The sequence below is a fragment of the Drosophila simulans genome, chromosome 2L (genome assembly GCF_016746395.2).
Source record: "Drosophila simulans strain w501 chromosome 2L, Prin_Dsim_3.1, whole genome shotgun sequence".
Lineage (NCBI taxonomy): Eukaryota > Metazoa > Arthropoda > Insecta > Diptera > Drosophilidae > Drosophila > Drosophila simulans.
Genome location: NC_052520.2, coordinates 12,297,820 through 12,314,705, shown reverse-complemented (window position 1 = coordinate 12,314,705; position 16,886 = coordinate 12,297,820). Strand labels below are relative to the sequence as shown.

Genomic DNA, 16,886 nt, shown 5'->3' with positions numbered 1-16,886 from the left:
TCAGTGGCGTAGTTTTCGACTTCCGTTCCGATTCCGCGTGTGATTTGTTGGTTGAGTGAGTGTCCGTGTTGGGTGTGTCTGTGTGAAACATTTTGAATGAGTTTCCGCGTTGTCAACAATTATATCGCACTTAGTATTATTACAATAATAATTAATTAATTATCAATCGAGTTCGATTCGTAGGAGGCTGCGAGAAGCGTTAAAAGCTGGCTTAAGTCCTTCATTTACTAGGTCCGCAATGTAAGTATTAATCAGTTAATTAAATTAACTTAGACTTCCGGGACTGCTCAACGTGCTTAATTGATATTATTTTATTTACTTGCGTCTGTGTTACGGCAACAACATTCAATTTAACAAAGACTGAATTTTCGACAATGGCAGAGGGGAAGACAGATTTTGAAAAATGGTTTTGTGAATGGTTTTGAAACCGCCTTGGTCCGGGATTTGAATGAGTGAATAACGTAAATAAACAATAGAGGGGTAAACTTAAATAAAAACCTTTGATAGTTTGTGTTTTTGTTTCTGCTCGGTAGCAAAAGGCATTTTATTTTTTCATATATGGGATTTCGTGATCAACTCGCACGAATTCTTCAATTAACTAAATTATACAAAATCAAATGTGTTTTAATTGGCAAAATCAAATAGTTTTAAATGATTAACAATTAAATGTTTCCGTACAGTTGAATTTTCTCCGTTCTGCTTTTACAGACTTTACTCCATGTTCTTTAAGCTTAAACTTAACTTAAAGCATATAGATTATATCATTTAAAAAGAAGAGCAGAAATATCTTAATGCATTTCGCGGGGTATTTAACAAATTTGCAATTTAAAGGCGCATACAGGAAGCTGGATGGGGAAAGGAGTCTCGGGATCGTACTTTTGCTTACATATACAAAAATTGGGTAGCTTGCAGCTTTAGTTTTAGTATTTTAAAGAAATTCACGTCTTGCGCGCGATTTAGGCATGCACGTGTATGCTATTTAATGCTTACAGTTTATACAAAGTAGTAAACCAAAAGAAAACGACGACGCGACAAGTGCTCAATATCCTTGCGAGAGGGGCTCAACAAACAAAATCGTTCCAAGTAACTTTTAGTGCCTAATCAGTTATCAATGCAGCTCCTCTTCAACTCATCCTCTCTCTCTTTGCATATATACGTGTGAGTGGTTTGTTTTGTATACATATATAAATAGTTCATCTTGTTTCGCATTCCTCCGATTTTGCGGCTTAGTTTTACATAATATAGTTTATAATTCGTATATAATGCATTTCTGTTTCTATCTCCGAACTCGTCCTTGTTGTAAATTAACTTTTCGCCTGCCTACATTGCCGTTCCGTTCCGTTCCGTATCGATCTGGATTCTATAATCAATTGCTATTGCTGGTTGAAAGTAATGTGAGTGAGAGCTCGAGCGTAGCTGAGTACTGTTTTTGTGAATTTGTCAAATGTGAAGAAAGCGTGGCGTGGCGTTGCTGTTGTTGTGGCTGTGGCTGTGTTCTCTCGTCGGGCTTGCAATGCTATCTCAAAAATCGCAATGAAAGGCGGGCGCTCGAATTCAGCTAGGCTCAATTTATTCGACCACCTTCAGCACCTTGCCAATGGCAATGGTTTTGTCTGAAAGAAAGGAATACGGATTAGGCGGGGCTCCCGTTTGAGAGTAATCAAGCGACTTACTTTCATCTCTGAGCGTAAAACGGCCCATTTGAGGGAATAGCTTAAACTGTTCAAGGCAAATCATTCCGGAGCACTCGATTCGCATAATTGCAACCTGATCCTGCTTAACGAACCGTGGACGTGTTTTTGATTTGTCACCAGACTTTTTGTCGACCAAACAGATGAGGGCCTATTGAAAAATAATACATATTTAGTATATGGCTAATGTATGGGAACTATAGACCTAAAACTCACCTTAACTGTGACTTCTTCGGCTGCACAGTGTATGTGCATGACAGCCGAGTAACCCGCACAGATAATTGATTTGTGTTCTAAAATTACGACCTGAGCATCAAAGATTTTTCCCGTCTTTATGGGATTGGCTGCATCGCAGAGAACAAATCCGGGCGAGACATCCTCCTCCTCAATACCCTAAAAAAATTTAAAAATCAATTAAAATAAGCCAAGGATATAACAAAGGAAATATGTACTCACTTTCAGCTTGATCTTGACGTTCTCGCCGGGACCAACAGAAGTGACTTCGAAGTCGTCGGAGAACAACTGATCCACCGCCACTTGCGTCTGAGTGAATCGTAATATTAGTTTCATATATCCAGCTGATTGCAAAGTGTATAAACTTACCCTATTTGGCATCACTAACAGGTTCTGACCCTTGCGCGCTGTTCCGGACTCAACCTTGCCCATCACAACGGTGCCCATATCCTTGTACTTGTCCACAATTGGCATGATGAAAGGCCCGTCAGACTTGCGGTTGAGCGAGGGCAGCTCGTCGATGAACGGAATGAAGGCGGGTCCCCGGTACCAGGGGCAGAGCGTCTCCGGGATTTGGTCTTTCAGCCCGTATCCGCTGAGGCCCGAGCAAGGCATAAAGGTAAGGTCCTTGGCCGGGTTGAAGCCCAGCTTCTTGAGGTATGGTAGTATCTTGTCTTTGCATTCGTTGTAGCGCGTCTGATCCCAATTGACCGTTGGATCATCCATTTTGTTGACCAGCACGACCAGATGCTTAACGCCGGCGGTCTTCGCCAACATGGCATGTTCTCGGGTCTGGCCACCGCGATCGAATCCCGTCTCGAATTCACCCTTTCGCGCCGAGATGACCAGCACTGCGAGATCGGCCTGCGCCGCTCCACCGATCATGTTAGGCACGAAGCTCTTGTGACCGGGTGCGTCGAGGATGGTGAAATGCTTTCGGTCCGTTTCGAAGAAGGCTCGTCCCACCTCGACGGTCTTGCCCTTGTCGCGCTCCTCCTGGTTGGTGTCCAGCGCCCAGGACAAGTACCAACTCTCACGCGACTTCTCACGTGCCTCCCGCTCGTACTTCTCCAGTGTCCGCTTGTCCACCATGCCTGTGAGCGACATGATCTGTCCGCCAATTGTTGATTTGCCAGCATCTACCCAACGCAAAATACGTTTGTCAATAATGGCTTTTGGTGGGACATATGTTTATAAGTAATGATAACTCACCAACATGGCCAATGAACACAACATTCACGTGCTCACGCTTGCTCCTATTTTCCTCCACCTTGACCACTTTCTTCTTGGACACCTTCGGCGTGGCCTCACCCTCCGTGAACTCAGCATCTTCCACCTCCTCATCCTCGGGCGTGATCACTGCATCGTCCACATCCCAGCTGTCAGCGGGATCGGTTTCTAAACAGAAAACAACACAAGTGGTTATTAGTCGAGACATTTACAAGGCGGATCTACTGTGCTTGGTGGTGGAAATATTATGGCTAGCTGAGGAATATATAATTGTTTGTTGTTTATTTTCTATCTATTACTAAAATTGTTATCGCGCAAATATATAATTTATTTACATTAGACAATCTTGAAAACTAGTAATTTTAAAAATTGTTCAAAATAGTGTGTCGGTTTGTCCAGATCAATCCAGTTAAAAACCGAATAAAGCAATGGATTTTTTTTTTCGGGAATTGTCCACATCATCGTAATAGTTTAAAGAAACTTTAGTGGTGGGGGCACAATTCACTTTAACTTTCTCTATTTTACAATATGGAAACCTTTGTATTTTGAGCGACATTTAGTGAATACAAACATGTCTCTTTTATGCACAAAAGGAAAAATGTGATGCAAATGCCATTCCATTTATTTTGGCACATGAAACAACTGTGCAAATAGTTTCTTTTTCATTTAGGTTGGCTTGTTAGGAACCTATAGCACTTCAGATGATTTAAGCTCAGGGAAGTTGAGCTATCACTCCACTAATTATATACTTCGTTCACGGGCAATCGGTGTTAATCCAGTAACTACTACCACATGCATTCGCCGTGTTTGACCTGGCGGCCACATGCTAATTGGTAATCACTGACTCTAGCCACCCGGGCGAATGAGTCATGTGCGGGATTGGATTGGAGTGCTGTGCTGGTGACAACGTGCTTGGTTAATGGTGGTTGTCTAGACTTGTGTTCCCGAACCTTTGCCGTAAATGTCGGAGGATCATTTGACCGTCTGGAGATGGGCTGTAACGAAGATATCCCATCCCAACTGCACGATTACTAACTTTTTCTCCACTGCGAAAACGATGGCTTTTTGGAGTAAATGTAGCGAGATCCGGCGCCCTTACTCATGATTGCGATGCATACAACCCAATTCTTAGCGGATTTCAGAACTAGCAGCGGATGTGGATATAGCCGGAGTAACGAGCTGATACGATCGCGCCAAAGTGTAAGAGCCAACAGCAAATGCTATTTTTTTTCGGCGCTTTGGCAAGCGCGCCGCACAGCCAAACACCATGGAATCAAGTTCGAAGCGGTTTCAACCGCCGGCGAGCTGCACTAAGCGCTTCCATTCGGGCCAAGCGACTACAAAAGTCGCCACATTGGAGTCGCTGCGATAACGACGAGTGAGCCATTGCCATTCCCATGCCCATTCCATTCCAGTCCACACCGCCAGTCGAAGCTGGGCGCAGCGTAGGCTCCAATGAATGGCTGGCAAAAGAGTAAACGTGTCCAAAACACAAGAATTGGGGGGGCAAGCATTTGCGAGTGTGGGTGCGAAAGAAGGGGACAAGACAATGGCCAGATAAACGACACCACAAAGCGAAGCGGCAGTAAAATGGCAGAACGAACAGCTGCTCGTCAACGTCGCCGGGCGAATGGCAAGTAGGTGAGTGGCCACCAGAGATGCACCGTGATTGGGCACAGTTTAACAAGTGATAGTGATAAGTCGTTACATCGAGAAATCAACAAAGCTAAATAAGGAAGTGTTTTCTAATTAGGGAAAAATGTGACATTAATGAAATTATGACCAAGTTTCTAGAAACATACACAAAGGAAGTATTTTTTACATTAACATATACGTGTAAATTATTCATGGTTTAACTCTTAAATATCCCAATTTTTGAAACTCAAAATACTGAACGACGATTCAGAATACTAGAATACTATTACAATGAAAGTTTTCTCAAATCCCAAATCCCAAGATGTCAAAGTGCGTGATTAATTCCCAACCACTAGGTGGTTTCTAGAAAACAACTAGACCTGATTTGCGGTTATTTCACCATTTGGTGACACCCGCTTAGTGATTCTGGCCGTGATTGCTGGGCATCTCTGCGCTGAGCCACTGCTGGCGACACGACGACGAGAAAAGCGCCCAAAGAAAGGGACCTGGCCAGACGAACTGTTTATGCGCGCAGGCCGAAAGCGATTAGCAATTTGTTTAGCGGCACAATATTTCCCGCAATTCGAATAGAAATCGAGCAACACATGCGACGCCGACGTTGGCAGTGCTGACGCAGATTGAGGTTATGTGCTTGGGCCAGCGATAATAACCTAAACGGAACCTGGTGAATGCAACCTATCTTAGGGGATTTCCATAGCCCTTTCCCCACTGGCGTGTCTCTGCCAACGGTCTTGCGACCAGCAGGTAGCAACAATAACACGCTTCTTTGTTGACGTCACAGAGGAAGCGAGTTCAATGGACGTGGGGCATGTGTATTTGGCAGGGGGTATTTTGATAGCTAGCAGCTCTATTTACCATTGTTTGCGATTTTGTCCGAGGGGTTGAGACCATCGATGGGCGTTGGAGCCGCCGACGCTGCTCCTGCTGAAGGCGTGGTGGCTGGCGAACCCGGCGCTGGCGATGCGGAATTGGAGGATGATGTGGGCGGCTGTGCTGAGGGTGCTGCTGCCCCCGCCCCCTGGGCAGTTGAAGGCGGTGGAGCTGCTCCCGCTGTGGATCCCCCGCTGCCGACGGAATCGGGTGTGGTGGCTGGCGTGGCTGAACCGGAGGCGGGACCCGGATCCGCCGTCTCCTCGGCCGCAGCCGCTGCAACCACTACTGCCGCCGCCTCCTCAGCTACATTCACAACGCTGTTGTAACTGAAACTGGGCACAAATTCCACCGCGTTCACGTTCAGCGTGGAGAACTTTGTGCTGATCTCCGTGTTTTCCTGGGCGGCCATCGTTGCAGTGAGTCCGTAATCCTCCGCAGTGGTTTCCTCCGATGAAAATCTCTCTCTCGCTTTTTTCACGCGACGACACACTTTCGCCCTCCTTCTTCAAACTGCTTCAGCTGCTTCTTCTTACTACTCCCGCACTCACACAGAACACACGCGGTCGTTCGGAATTCTTGGGATTGCCAATGGAAATGGAAATTGGGAATGGCAGAAGCAATGCCACCAACACACGCACGCCTCGTTGGTTGTTGGCCGGAGTGGTGACTGTGGGGGGTTTAGGCCAGACTTTCGGCTCAATGTGGTCTACACTTTTGTTGTGACTCGGTGTTGTGTGTGTTGTTTGTGCTTTGCTAGCCTGGCCAACTCGGTTCGAATTCCCGTTACTTTTAACGACTATCTCCTGCTTGGGACAGTGGTGACCACCTGATGATCTGCAGGTATGATTCGACTACCTGAACACTAAATGCAGTGCTCGGAACTAGCAATCTTCTATTATTTTTACACGTTTTAAGCCACGCATCAAGTCAGGGTTGCCACTTGTATGCGGTGTTATCGTTGCATCGATAGGTGCTGGCTGGCACAGTGGGCTCTAATTGATTTGATGCAAAAATATCGAAATATTAGGTAAAAATAGAAAATTCTTTTATCAAAGTACTACGATATTTGTAAAATATTTTTGCTAACATTTTTCATATTTTTAAAATTCTTCAACATTTTAAACATAAATAATTATATTTTTAATGTACTTTGTACAGAATAATGTAATTTTTTAAGGCTAAATAAAGTGTACAACTTGTATATGTTTTATTTGAGACGTGTTGCACAACTTTTAAAATATGGATATAATAAAACTTTAATAATTGTTTATTCCCTTTGGGTGAGTTTTTATAATTAATAATTTAGTTATTATGTAAAATAGAAGTGTAACGCGAGTTTTGTAAATATTTATAAGTGTAGTGAGCCTTGGGTTTTTAATACATATCTAAACTCATCATCAATGTTATCGAATTATAATCGACATTGTTCCAGCTCTAACGTCGTGCCAGACGCCATTTTAATAGTTGTGAAAAAATCGTCTGGAGTTCAGCTCGTTCTTAGCATTCGCATTAGCATTTTAAGCGGTTAAACAAATATCCAAATAGACAATGAGCAACGGTGGTGGAGCCGGGGGACTGGGCGCAGCGCGTCCACCTCCACGAATCGATGGAATGGTCTCGCTTAAGGCAAGTAACTGCAAAGTAAAACGCGACTAAGTCGCCCACAAAATGGCGGCCGGCTGGCAACTTTGTGTGGTTAGATAACCTCTCCAAAGGCATGTAAATCAATCCGCGTGTACTAATGCCCACAGGTCGACAATCTCACATATCGCACCACGCCGGAGGATCTGCGTCGGGTCTTCGAGCGGTGCGGCGAGGTGGGAGACATCTACATACCCAGGGATCGCTACACACGCGAGAGCCGCGGATTCGCATTTGTTCGGTAAGCATTCACTTGGTCAACTCTTCCGGGAAAATTGTGAAAGTCTCGGGTTTTTTTTTTGTTAAATAGTTACTTTCACTTGCCGGCGGTGGATTTTAATTATCATGGGACCTAAAATGTAACCATGCATACTAGGAGTAAAATATATGTATTTCCCCAAAGTATACTGCGAATATCATGCTATACAACCGCTCCTCATATCCGCTTTTACTATCTACTTTATAATGTTTCATTGAAAACTAGCGCTGAATTAATCCGTTAATGCAAGCATATTACATAAGTCTCGGGGTATTCATTAAAATTCAATTGCAATATAGCTGATATAATAAGTACACCCCTTGTCCAAACTCACATATTCCTCTCATTCCATTAAGAAATTGCATTATTTGCTATCATCGATTGTGTATCAGTTGCTAATCTGTACACTTTCAGTAGCAAAATGGTGCCAGAACAAATGTGTTCACTTGCAACCGTTGCCTACTCAACTTTTACTAGCCAACGTACAGAGAATACTACATCTAAATATTAAGTTTTAAAGTAATAATTTCACAACGATACAAGGTCACTTATTCCATATATTTGCTATCCCTTAAAGTATCTACCTGCATTATTTGCCACCTCTTGAATGTGTATCAGCTTTCAGTCTGTACATTTTCTTTGGTAAAAGGATGCTAGATTGAATGTGTACACTTGCAACAGTTGCCTACCAAACCCCTGCTAGCCAACTTACCGTAAGCCCTACAATTGAATATAGATTTAAATTTAAATGATGTGCAAATTACACACGAATCTAATTAAACATTTGTTTAATGTTTCAGCTTCTATGACAAACGTGATGCCGAGGACGCACTGGAGGCCATGGATGGTCGAATGCTAGACGGCAGGGAGCTCCGCGTACAGATGGCCCGCTACGGACGTCCCTCTTCGCCCACTCGCAGCTCCAGTGGTCGTCGTGGAGGAGGAGGAGGCGGTGGTTCCGGCGGGCGTCGTCGGTCACGTTCTCGCTCCCCAATGCGCCGCCGTTCGCGCAGCCCGCGTCGCCGATCCTACTCTCGTTCCCGCTCGCCTGGTAGCCACTCGCCGGAGCGCCGATCCAAATTTTCACGCAGTCCAGTACGCGGCGACAGCCGCAATGGAATCGGAAGCGGATCTGCAGGACTGGCCCCAGCCGCGTCGCGTAGTCGTAGTCGCTCCTAGATATCGACGTCACGTTCCAACTAGTGGAAGTGCGAGGTGAGTTCATATCAAGTTCCGCTTCAGAAAAAGCTACATACCTTTGTTAAATAGGGACTCTTTTAACTAGTATTTCTTTTAATTCCAGATGTGACTCGCTGACTAGGGCCGATGCCGTATCCTGTTCCGGATATGTGGCTCCATCTGTGTCATGCTGTACCCGAACAGCAGGTATACAAACCATTATACAATCTTACACTTAACACAACTATTTATAGCGAACTATTTTAAGTTTCGGCAGAGTAAATAAGTAGAGATCAGGCATGATTATGTTGCGAGTGAGATCCCCGCAAACTGGGCGATCCCTCGATGTCGGTTCTTGCACATAGGCTTTCATATACTAGAGCGTAGTAGAAATCCTTGAAAGAAATCAGAAACAAAACAAAATAAACTCAAATTAACACGGCTTCAATTGAATACCTAAATATCAAGTGACAGACAGGACAAGAGGAGAATGAGAGGTGATAGGACTGCTCTAGGACTCTGTTTGCGTTTGTGTTGCTCGTTTCCGTTCTTTGTACCTTTTAACGACAAACTTATTAACAAGCTTCTCCCACACGTTTATTATATATATGCAGGCGAATGGTGTGTGGCAGTTGTTGCGGTTCAGATAAGATTGTGGTTAAATCGCTCGCGATTGAGGATCAGCAGCAGCGCATCATCTAAGCTACAACTCCTTCCTCACGTAGGCGGACACCGCGTGGCTCCTGTTTGTTGCTGCTGCTGCTGCTGCAGATGCTGATGCTGCTGCTGTCGCATGATGCTGTTGCTGGTGCCGCTGATGCTGCAGTTGCAGTTGCCGTAGCCGTAGCAGCTTCCTGTTTCCTGTTAGACGCTGGCGCTGCCAAAGCTCCAGATTCACTCATAGTTTCCCGTTTCCCGTCACTTCTTCTCTCGCCTCGTCTCGTCTCGTCTCAACTCGCGATTTGTTGCTGGTTGGCGTTGTTGGTGTTTTCCTGTATCTTGGTGGGCGTCCCTTTTGAGTTTAGGCGAAAAGTCATCATTTGCAGCAGAGGCCACATCGACGATGCGATGGATGCTGGAGTCTGGATTGCGGACTGACTCGAACGAGGTGTGGGATTCCTTAACGATCTGGTGCATTCGGTAAGTGAAAGAGCTAACCATTTAAATTTGCAGCCTAATTAAACGGTTCAATAAAGTTTTACTTGATTATACTTAACCATCTACATACATATGTTGTTAATGGGTTGGAATGGGGTTTTAAAACATGGCCAATAAAAGTTGCCAAAATATATATATATATTAAAAAGAAAGATCTGGTATCTTCGGATGCCCAGAACCACCCACCTATTATGTTTCAGTTTCTATTGACTCCCGAGAAACATGGTAGTCGTGGGGTATATTGACAAAACAGTTGCCGGGAAACCGAAGGCAAAATCACATATCCCCAAGTCCTTCTGACTACGATTCAGAAACCCTTTTACACTTTCATCTAAATTATATTGGTTGCTCTTGCCAAGATGATTCAGTACGATACTGTGCAGATCAAGAATGTATCATGGTAAGCTTTAGCTGTGCCCGACTTGGCTCAAGATGATAATTGTGTGTTCTCAGGCAGCCCGAACTGCATACGGAGGGCACCTATGTGTGCTCTTTTCCGGAGCCCCCGCTGCCGGAGGCCCATCTGAAACCGGGCACCTGGCATGGCCATCTGGAGCCGTATCAGCGGCTCTTCTATCATCAAACGATGAACTCGGTGCGCTCGAGCAAGCGGTACCGTGCCAATCCGAACATCCCGAAGGATACGCTGGACTTCTCGCTGCAGTCACGGTACGATCACACCCGTGAAGCATTTCCGGACAAGGTGGACTACGTGATGCAGCGGGAGACGTGCCGCGCCGTAAGTAGCTGGTCGGCTCCTGGGTCGGCCAAGGAAATTGGTTCCCAACTCAAATCATTTCGGGTGTTGCGCAACACGCGCTTCATTCGGCGCAAGCAGGAGGACGTATTGGGTCATCCACTTCGCATAGGTAAGATCAAATCTAAAGTGCTTGACGCATTTTAACTATCACCCACTTCGAATCTAATCATATTGTTGCAGGCGGTTGTAAGGAAAAGATTCATCCGCACAGCGTGAAGCTCATTTGCAGCGGTGTCCACAACCAGCTGGTGAACAATGGATTCTCGCGCCAGACCTCCGACGGCAACTTCTTCCGCTATTAGTTCCACAAATCTGTTTGCTTTCCCAGAAAGAATACCATTTTGCGTTTTGGGTTTTACAAACATTATTGGAAATAAATTTGGGACACAGAAGCAGTCGTCACGCAGTCGCCTCGAGCTTGGGCTGCTTGGGCAGATGCTTCACATCTCCATCATGCTCATCCACTGTTTGTGGAGTGTCCTGTTGGTCATCCTCCGCCTGCTGCTCCGACGCTTTGTGACGCTGTTTCTTGTTCTGGTTACGATAGCTCTTGGGCAGTTTGTTGTCGCCAATCCTGAAATTGGATGGGAATTTAGTATGCGAAAGTGGGTGGCCCGATTACTTAGCTTACATGATAGTGGCTCTGGTTCCAGGTCCCCAATGTGGAGTTGGATTCTCTTGGAAGCGCGATAATGCCGATTTGCGGCTCTTCGGGTTCGCCTCCGGATGGAGTTCATCGAACTCGTAGACAGCAGTGCATTCTTTCGAAAGTATGGCCGTCAGTGGAGTCCCAGGAATCATCCTTTCGGGATTTACCGGATGTCGCTTGCTCCAGCTGCGCAGAATGTCCCATAGCACCGCTGGTGGAGCATTGGTTTTCAACGAATTCTTCGAGGCATGCGAGTATGACACTCGATAGCCAGCGTGGAGAATAGCAGACCGGAACTTCAGCATGGGCACGATTTCCAGCTTGAGTACACAGCACAGTTTGTCCGGCGTGTAGTAAAGGGGTACATCCTGCAGCTCCTCTTGGACCATGGAAAGAACTCCAACGATTCGTCTCTGGGTTCCCAGCGATTGCAAGGTGGTCTCCTGAACCGCCGTTAACAGGTCCTGCACGAACTCGGGGTTATGAATCGGAGCCGACCAGATGGGTCCACCCAGATGATGCCTGTGACCGCAATGCTCGCACTGCGAGTTGACCGCCGGACCAGTGGGAATTCCGAACTTCAGCTGCTGGGGATTACCCGCCGTGGGATTTGGCTTGGTTATGCCCAAGGGCTGCAGCGTAAAGGTTTCACATCCGGTGCATTGATATATCCAAGACTGCTTGCTCATCGACATCTTGCACTGGGCCTGGCCGACGTACACTCGCACAAATATCCGGATGTAGAAGTCCGCTGATATGCTCAATAGTGGTTCGATGTACTTGCCGTACCTGTTCGCATGGCTCTCGATGCAATGCAGCAGAATGCGCAATGCCATCTCGTGACAGCACTTCATGCGCAGCGGAACCGATCCGTATTTTACATAGCAAGCTTCCGGAGCATTTCCGGCAAGCACGGCCATGTCGGTGGCTGTCACCAGCAGCAGGCCGCCGTCCACTAGGCACTGCATAGCGCCATCCAAGAAGCGATTAGGGCACCCGTACGGATCCAAGTCAACTGCATCAAATCGCTTCTCGGGTTGCGTCGAAAGATACATGAGGGTCCTGTACGATATATTGGAATGCCCCATTTTATACCGTGTGCTAATAGCTTTATTATGAACTTACATGGCATCCGAGTGACTGGGCTCGATCAGCTCCTCCACCTTGTTGTGCCGGATGTTGGTGTTGATCGAGGCCACTGCCTGACGGGAAAGATCGTTGGCCACGATCTGGCGTACCCCGGCGATTTCCTGCGCGTAACGGATGCTACGCAAACCGGTGGCTGCCAGGGCCTCCAGGATCCGCAGTCCATCCTCATAGCGAGTACCGGCCTCATAAACAGGTGGATGCTCGGGAACGGGAGTGGTCTTCTCATCCTCCTGTTCCTTGACCTTCCTCCGCTGCTTTTTGAGCGCCTTTTCGCTCCGCTCCTTGGTCAATCTCTGGCGATAAACATTCAGAGCTGCAATGCTCAGATCTCGATTGAATTCCTGGACGGGATTATAGAAAACATTGCCGCCGGACACGATCTCTGCATTACGTTCACGTATCACGTTTTCGTTGGGATTTTCCGCAATAATCTGAAATGGTAATGGTTAGCTTATATGGATTATTTAATATGTTTTTCTTTAACAACCTGCGGCTTTTCCTCGTCCACTTCCATTTCGATGAGTTAAGAGAATACACGTGGGGCAGTGTTGAAAAACGTAAGCTACTATCTAAACATATACCAATTTGTTGTTGAATAAAAAGGTTTTGTAATATTTATTTGAGTTATTTAAAGATTAAAATAAAATAAAATTATATTATTATTAAATATGGCTGAAAAATAAAACTTGGAGCTAGCTACTGTGCCACCACCAGGATTATCGAATGACTATCGAACCCAAAGTCCGCCCCTATGCTTGATAAAGAAATTAATTTGCAGAAGTGAAACAGCCGCAGCCGCAAACAGAAGCAAAACAGCTAGAAGCGATAGGAATTTTGTACTTTTATACAGCGCCACAAAGAAGCCACAGAATGACCGATCTGCGCAACGAGATGGACAGCGATCTGGACCAGAACTACTCCCTGAACAGCAATGCGGACCCCAAGAACATGCAGGAGCTGACCATATACGTGAGTAATGCCCGAACCGGGAGCCACCCAGCAAATAGAGACACCAAATGAGCACCCAGTAAACCCGCCTCCTGTTATCAGGTACAAAATCTGTTGCAGAACGTTCAGGACAAGTTCCAGACAATGTCGGACCAGATAATAACGCGCATCGATGACATGGGCAACCGCATCGACGATCTGGAGAAGAGCATTGCGGATCTGATGAACCAGGCCGGGATCGAGGGTCAGGGACCGGAGAAATGAGATCCGTAGCGCTGGCCCGGCCACGCCCATACGGAAATTGCATCCCAATACCATTAGATACATACATCGAACACCTGGCACCCAGTCACCCGTATCAAGTTTACAATTCCAGGTTCTCACATTCATTTAATCTCCTTCGCACCCAGCTGCTCCCCAAGAAAAGAAAAGAAAAAGAACACATTTGCTCATCCATTTATTGCATAGTTTTAAGTTTCGCCCGCTCGGGGCACATCATAATTTAAGTAAAGTAATTCTTTTCTGAGCAATGGCCAATAATTTTGAATTATTGCCGTTTAGTTTCTATTTATAAATTAAAAATTCGAGAATTGTAAATTCCCTGCTATTTGGGTGTTCAGGACTTCGATTTAACAACGGTTACCAGGCGACCAGTTCCCGATTTGTGCTTCCTTACCTGAAAGTTTATGGCGGAAAGGGGAAGAGGAGCGCGTCATTTCCGCTTGATTAGTTATGATATGCATATATTTAGTCTTGTTTATCTGGGACAAATAATGCAAATCGTGACCCGTGTCCATTAAAAAAAGTGTATGCAAATCAGCGCTGAATGGCTAGGAGTGCTATGTAACAATCCGTACTTTTAAAAGGAAAATCAACATTGATTTGTGAACCAGAATGATTTTCAATTTGTTCGCTTCTACATATCAGATTTTGCAAGGCAACTTTTTAATTGTGAGATGAGTGGTAATACATTATGAGAGGAAGCTTCTGAGACTGCGGGGTTACAAAAACCAAATAACGTAAACCATGTTCCTAATGTTCCTAATTCAATTTTATTTAAGCTCTTGCTATGATTCCAAAATGTGTTTGCAATACTGATGTGAGCTCTAGGAACTCTACTACTGGCCATAATTTGAGTGCTAGTGCTGGGGCACGTGGAACTGCTTCTGCAGCCTTACATGGGTGGAGGCCACCGCCTTGAAGGGATGTTTGACCGTTTGTCTGCTGGGCTTCGAAGGAGCACTGGCGCTGGTCGATGGCGTGGCTAAATCCTTGCTGGCAGTTCGGATCTTGGCCCCAAAAACATTCTCCCGCGGAGTGACCTGGTTGACCGGCTGCGTGGACTCCCTCTCGTCATCCGTTGCCGTTCCAGATTCCTCTTCCTCATCGCCACTTTGCTCGGTTTCCTTGGAAGAAACAAAAATAGAGTTATTCTAAAGGGACCATTCCAAAATCATGCCAAATCTTACCTCATCTTCATCATCATCCTCTTCATCCTGCTCGTCGGTTTCATCTTCGGGTTCTGTCTTACTTCCATGATTGATTCCGGCTCCTGCCAGATTCTTATTGCTCCTGGACAACTTCTGGCGCCTCTTGAGCGGACTGACCAGGTGCTCGTGCTCCAAGCTATCCATCGACTGGGAGCGCAGTCCCTTTTTGAGCGCAGCTTTCCTGGAAGCCGGCTCTTCCTTGGTCTTCATGAGTTTCTGAAACTCTAGAAAATCGTCGCGCTCATCAATGGTTCCAATATCATAGTAGCTTGCACTGAGAATCTCCAATGCCTTGGTGTGCTGGTTCATGGAGATCAGTATAAAATCGCTGATTATCTGCTTCAAGTCGCGCAACTTCCGCTGCTCGAAGTTGCCAATAATGTCGTCTATCTCCTTGTTTGTGCGCTGCACCTCCATTTTGGCCTTAAACAACTCCGAATCGGCGGCACTCTAGGGTAAGTTTTGGGAATTATATATTATTATTAAGAAAATATTCTTCTGAATACCCACATTGTTTGCAGAAAACTTGGACTTGAGTTCAAGCATCTGGCGCTGACGTAGTACCTCCTTATCCCGCGCTATGACAGCCAGTCGAAGATTGTCCCTTGTGGACTTGCAAAGCTGCTCGAATTGCGCCAACTCGTTGACAATCTAGGCCAATATCATAATATAATATATGAATGCAGAGTCAAAAAGGATAACTCACCTTGTGTTCCAATCGGTGTACATTGATGTCCATATAATCACCCATTATGGTGACCGCATTGGTGAAGCTCTTCAGTCCCTGACAGAGACTCTCGTTGATTTCCTCGTCGTCGCCATAGCTCTTCACACTCTTGGCCAACTCATCAAAGGAGTCTCGATATCTGCAAGGGCTTATGATTATCCATTCAGTTTTATTTATTTACCAAACTCACTTGGCCATTTTCCGAGTTACCAAAGCAAACGAAGAGCACATCTCCATTAGATGCCTTTCTGTTATGTTTATGCGCTCGTTAATTATTTTAACTCGGTCATCTTTGGTGTTTAGAAAGGATAGTTTTCCACGACGAAACATTATTATTTTGTCTTGCTTAGTCCTTTATATTTGTTTTTATTTTCTTTTGACAATAAAATCAAGTGAAAACCGTTACCAAGGCAACGTTAAAATTCATCTGGCAACTCTCGTTCAAACAGGCAGCATATTTCCAGATCTGTAAAACTAACAGAAATGTTAATAACGTACTGCTGCTAGATGGCGCTAGTATCAGCTTCTTTCGCAAGTACATAGATGGCGCAAGAATAATGTTTATCAAGGAAATTTAAAAAATTCTAAAAATATTCAATCCTAAAATAAATATCTGAATATGGGTACTTCATTTTTAAAAATGTTTTTTTATTCCAACAGTGTCAAGGTCAAGAGCACGTTTTGTTATAATCTGTGAGTGTGTCTGTCTATCATGCGGTGTCTAAATTTAAATTGGAAAGATTTATGACTAATTAAGAGGTTGCACATTTAAAAAGAAATATATAGTAAGTATATATGAAAAAAAATGTAAAATATACTATATATAATATATACTATACTACTATTTCCTTGAATATCACAGCATTGTAAATATTTTATTTTAAATAAAGTCAATCTGATATTTTGAAATTATTGTTGGTGCATATATGTAAGACTAAACTGACTCAAATTCTTCTCACTTCGAAGCCTTGACAACCAAATCTTGTTTTTTGGGGAATTTATTGACTCGACCGCAAGAATGTTGTGTCAACAATTAACCGAAAAAGGTAATTTATTTTAAATGCGCCTCTGCCACTTAAAGGCATAGTGCAATCAAACCTGTATTTAGTAAAACGAAAATAGCAGTCCGAATAAAAACAACGAAAGTGTAGTTAAAACAGAATCCGGTTCGAGGGACCACGACAAGAATTTACAAGTTGTAGAGAATGAAGAGCAGGCTACAGGAGATTTCAACAGCTGTAG

At 44.8% G+C, this 16,886-nt stretch overlaps 6 protein-coding genes across 8 annotated transcripts; 3 read left to right on the top strand and 3 right to left on the bottom strand.

The window, feature by feature from the left end:
• Positions 1-507: 507 nt before the first annotated feature.
• LOC6732093 (eukaryotic peptide chain release factor GTP-binding subunit ERF3A) lies at positions 508-6,667 on the bottom strand. Of its 2 annotated transcripts, none has more exons than XM_002079189.3 (7): positions 5,667-6,667; positions 3,138-3,323; positions 2,295-3,064; positions 2,148-2,234; positions 1,908-2,084; positions 1,674-1,842; positions 508-1,613 (listed from the first exon to the last, which is right to left on the bottom strand). In XM_002079189.3, exons 1-7 carry the CDS (start codon positions 6,091-6,093, stop codon positions 1,570-1,572), a joined length of 1,860 nt encoding a protein of 619 aa, XP_002079225.1. In that variant the 5' UTR covers positions 6,094-6,667; the 3' UTR covers positions 508-1,569. The 2 variants fall into 2 exon arrangements, with proteins under 2 accessions (XP_002079225.1, XP_016024766.1); XM_016180037.3 differs by lacking the exon at positions 5,667-6,667 and adding an exon at positions 4,192-4,273.
• A 410-nt stretch (positions 6,668-7,077) lies between these two features.
• On the top strand, positions 7,078-9,211 carry LOC6732092 (serine/arginine-rich splicing factor 2). Its single transcript, XM_016178360.3, has 4 exons — positions 7,078-7,310; positions 7,436-7,566; positions 8,385-8,799; positions 8,888-9,211. The coding sequence occupies exons 1-3, from the start codon at positions 7,233-7,235 to the stop codon at positions 8,761-8,763; spliced, it is 588 nt and encodes a 195-aa protein (XP_016024765.1). The 5' UTR covers positions 7,078-7,232; the 3' UTR covers positions 8,764-8,799; positions 8,888-9,211.
• A 939-nt stretch (positions 9,212-10,150) lies between these two features.
• On the top strand, positions 10,151-11,227 carry LOC6732090 (protein C1orf194). Its single transcript, XM_002079186.4, has 3 exons — positions 10,151-10,321; positions 10,375-10,790; positions 10,862-11,227. The coding sequence occupies exons 1-3, from the start codon at positions 10,281-10,283 to the stop codon at positions 10,981-10,983; spliced, it is 579 nt and encodes a 192-aa protein (XP_002079222.1). The 5' UTR covers positions 10,151-10,280; the 3' UTR covers positions 10,984-11,227.
• On the bottom strand, positions 11,028-13,110 carry LOC6732089 (probable tRNA (guanine(26)-N(2))-dimethyltransferase). The gene is made up of 4 exons (XM_002079185.4): positions 12,967-13,110; positions 12,456-12,910; positions 11,313-12,392; positions 11,028-11,255 (listed from the first exon to the last, which is right to left on the bottom strand). The coding sequence occupies exons 1-4, from the start codon at positions 12,991-12,993 to the stop codon at positions 11,081-11,083; spliced, it is 1,737 nt and encodes a 578-aa protein (XP_002079221.1). The 5' UTR covers positions 12,994-13,110; the 3' UTR covers positions 11,028-11,080.
• Positions 13,111-13,201: 91 nt separating this feature from the next.
• LOC6732088 (heat shock factor-binding protein 1) lies at positions 13,202-14,024 on the top strand. The gene is made up of 2 exons (XM_002079184.4): positions 13,202-13,448; positions 13,530-14,024. Exons 1-2 carry the CDS (start codon positions 13,350-13,352, stop codon positions 13,689-13,691), a joined length of 261 nt encoding a protein of 86 aa, XP_002079220.1. The 5' UTR covers positions 13,202-13,349; the 3' UTR covers positions 13,692-14,024.
• LOC6732087 (protein FAM92A) lies at positions 13,648-16,085 on the bottom strand. Of its 2 annotated transcripts, XM_039298626.2 has the most exons (6): positions 15,835-16,085; positions 15,624-15,783; positions 15,428-15,568; positions 14,897-15,367; positions 14,606-14,833; positions 13,648-14,103 (listed from the first exon to the last, which is right to left on the bottom strand). In XM_039298626.2, the coding sequence occupies exons 1-6, from the start codon at positions 15,972-15,974 to the stop codon at positions 14,044-14,046; spliced, it is 1,200 nt and encodes a 399-aa protein (XP_039154560.1). In that variant the 5' UTR covers positions 15,975-16,085; the 3' UTR covers positions 13,648-14,043. The 2 variants fall into 2 exon arrangements, with proteins under 2 accessions (XP_039154560.1, XP_016024764.1); XM_016180036.3 differs by lacking the exon at positions 13,648-14,103 and having other exon boundaries at positions 14,463-14,833; positions 15,835-16,082.
• Positions 16,086-16,886: the final 801 nt, after the last annotated feature.

What these genes read in the sequence shown, in the direction of transcription:
- LOC6732089 (XM_002079185.4), bottom strand. Translation starts at nt 12,993, where the DNA reads ATGGAAGTGGACGAGGAAAAGCCGCAG. An exon ending in TGGACGAGGAAAAGCCGCAG is followed by an intron (nt 12,911 to 12,966) that starts GTTGTTAAAGAA and finishes TTACCATTTCAG; the next exon opens with ATTATTGCGGAAAATCCCAA. An exon ending in GGAACCAGAGCCACTATCAT is followed by an intron (nt 11,256 to 11,312) that starts GTAAGCTAAGTA and finishes ATCCAATTTCAG; the next exon opens with GATTGGCGACAACAAACTGC.
- LOC6732090 (XM_002079186.4), top strand. Translation starts at nt 10,281, where the DNA reads ATGATTCAGTACGATACTGTGCAGATCAAGAATGTATCATG. An exon ending in CAGATCAAGAATGTATCATG is followed by an intron (nt 10,322 to 10,374) that starts GTAAGCTTTAGC and finishes GTGTGTTCTCAG; the next exon opens with GCAGCCCGAACTGCATACGG. An exon ending in GGGTCATCCACTTCGCATAG is followed by an intron (nt 10,791 to 10,861) that starts GTAAGATCAAAT and finishes ATATTGTTGCAG; the next exon opens with GCGGTTGTAAGGAAAAGATT.
- LOC6732093 (XM_002079189.3), bottom strand. Translation starts at nt 6,093, where the DNA reads ATGGCCGCCCAGGAAAACACGGAGATCAGCACAAAGTTCTCCACGCTG. An exon ending in TGTGTTCATTGGCCATGTTG is followed by an intron (nt 3,065 to 3,137) that starts GTGAGTTATCAT and finishes TGCGTTGGGTAG; the next exon opens with ATGCTGGCAAATCAACAATT. An exon ending in ACGTCAAGATCAAGCTGAAA is followed by an intron (nt 2,085 to 2,147) that starts GTGAGTACATAT and finishes AAATTTTTTTAG; the next exon opens with GGTATTGAGGAGGAGGATGT.
- LOC6732087 (XM_039298626.2), bottom strand. Translation starts at nt 15,974, where the DNA reads ATGTTTCGTCGTGGAAAACTATCCTTTCTAAACACCAAAGATGACCGA. An exon ending in TACACCGATTGGAACACAAG is followed by an intron (nt 15,569 to 15,623) that starts GTGAGTTATCCT and finishes ATATTGGCCTAG; the next exon opens with ATTGTCAACGAGTTGGCGCA. An exon ending in CCAAGTTTTCTGCAAACAAT is followed by an intron (nt 15,368 to 15,427) that starts GTGGGTATTCAG and finishes AACTTACCCTAG; the next exon opens with AGTGCCGCCGATTCGGAGTT.
- LOC6732092 (XM_016178360.3), top strand. Translation starts at nt 7,233, where the DNA reads ATGAGCAACGGTGGTGGAGCCGGGGGACTGGGCGCAGCGCGTCCACCT. An exon ending in ATGGAATGGTCTCGCTTAAG is followed by an intron (nt 7,311 to 7,435) that starts GCAAGTAACTGC and finishes TAATGCCCACAG; the next exon opens with GTCGACAATCTCACATATCG. An exon ending in CGCGGATTCGCATTTGTTCG is followed by an intron (nt 7,567 to 8,384) that starts GTAAGCATTCAC and finishes TTAATGTTTCAG; the next exon opens with CTTCTATGACAAACGTGATG.
- LOC6732088 (XM_002079184.4), top strand. Translation starts at nt 13,350, where the DNA reads ATGACCGATCTGCGCAACGAGATGGACAGCGATCTGGACCAGAACTAC. An exon ending in TGCAGGAGCTGACCATATAC is followed by an intron (nt 13,449 to 13,529) that starts GTGAGTAATGCC and finishes TCCTGTTATCAG; the next exon opens with GTACAAAATCTGTTGCAGAA.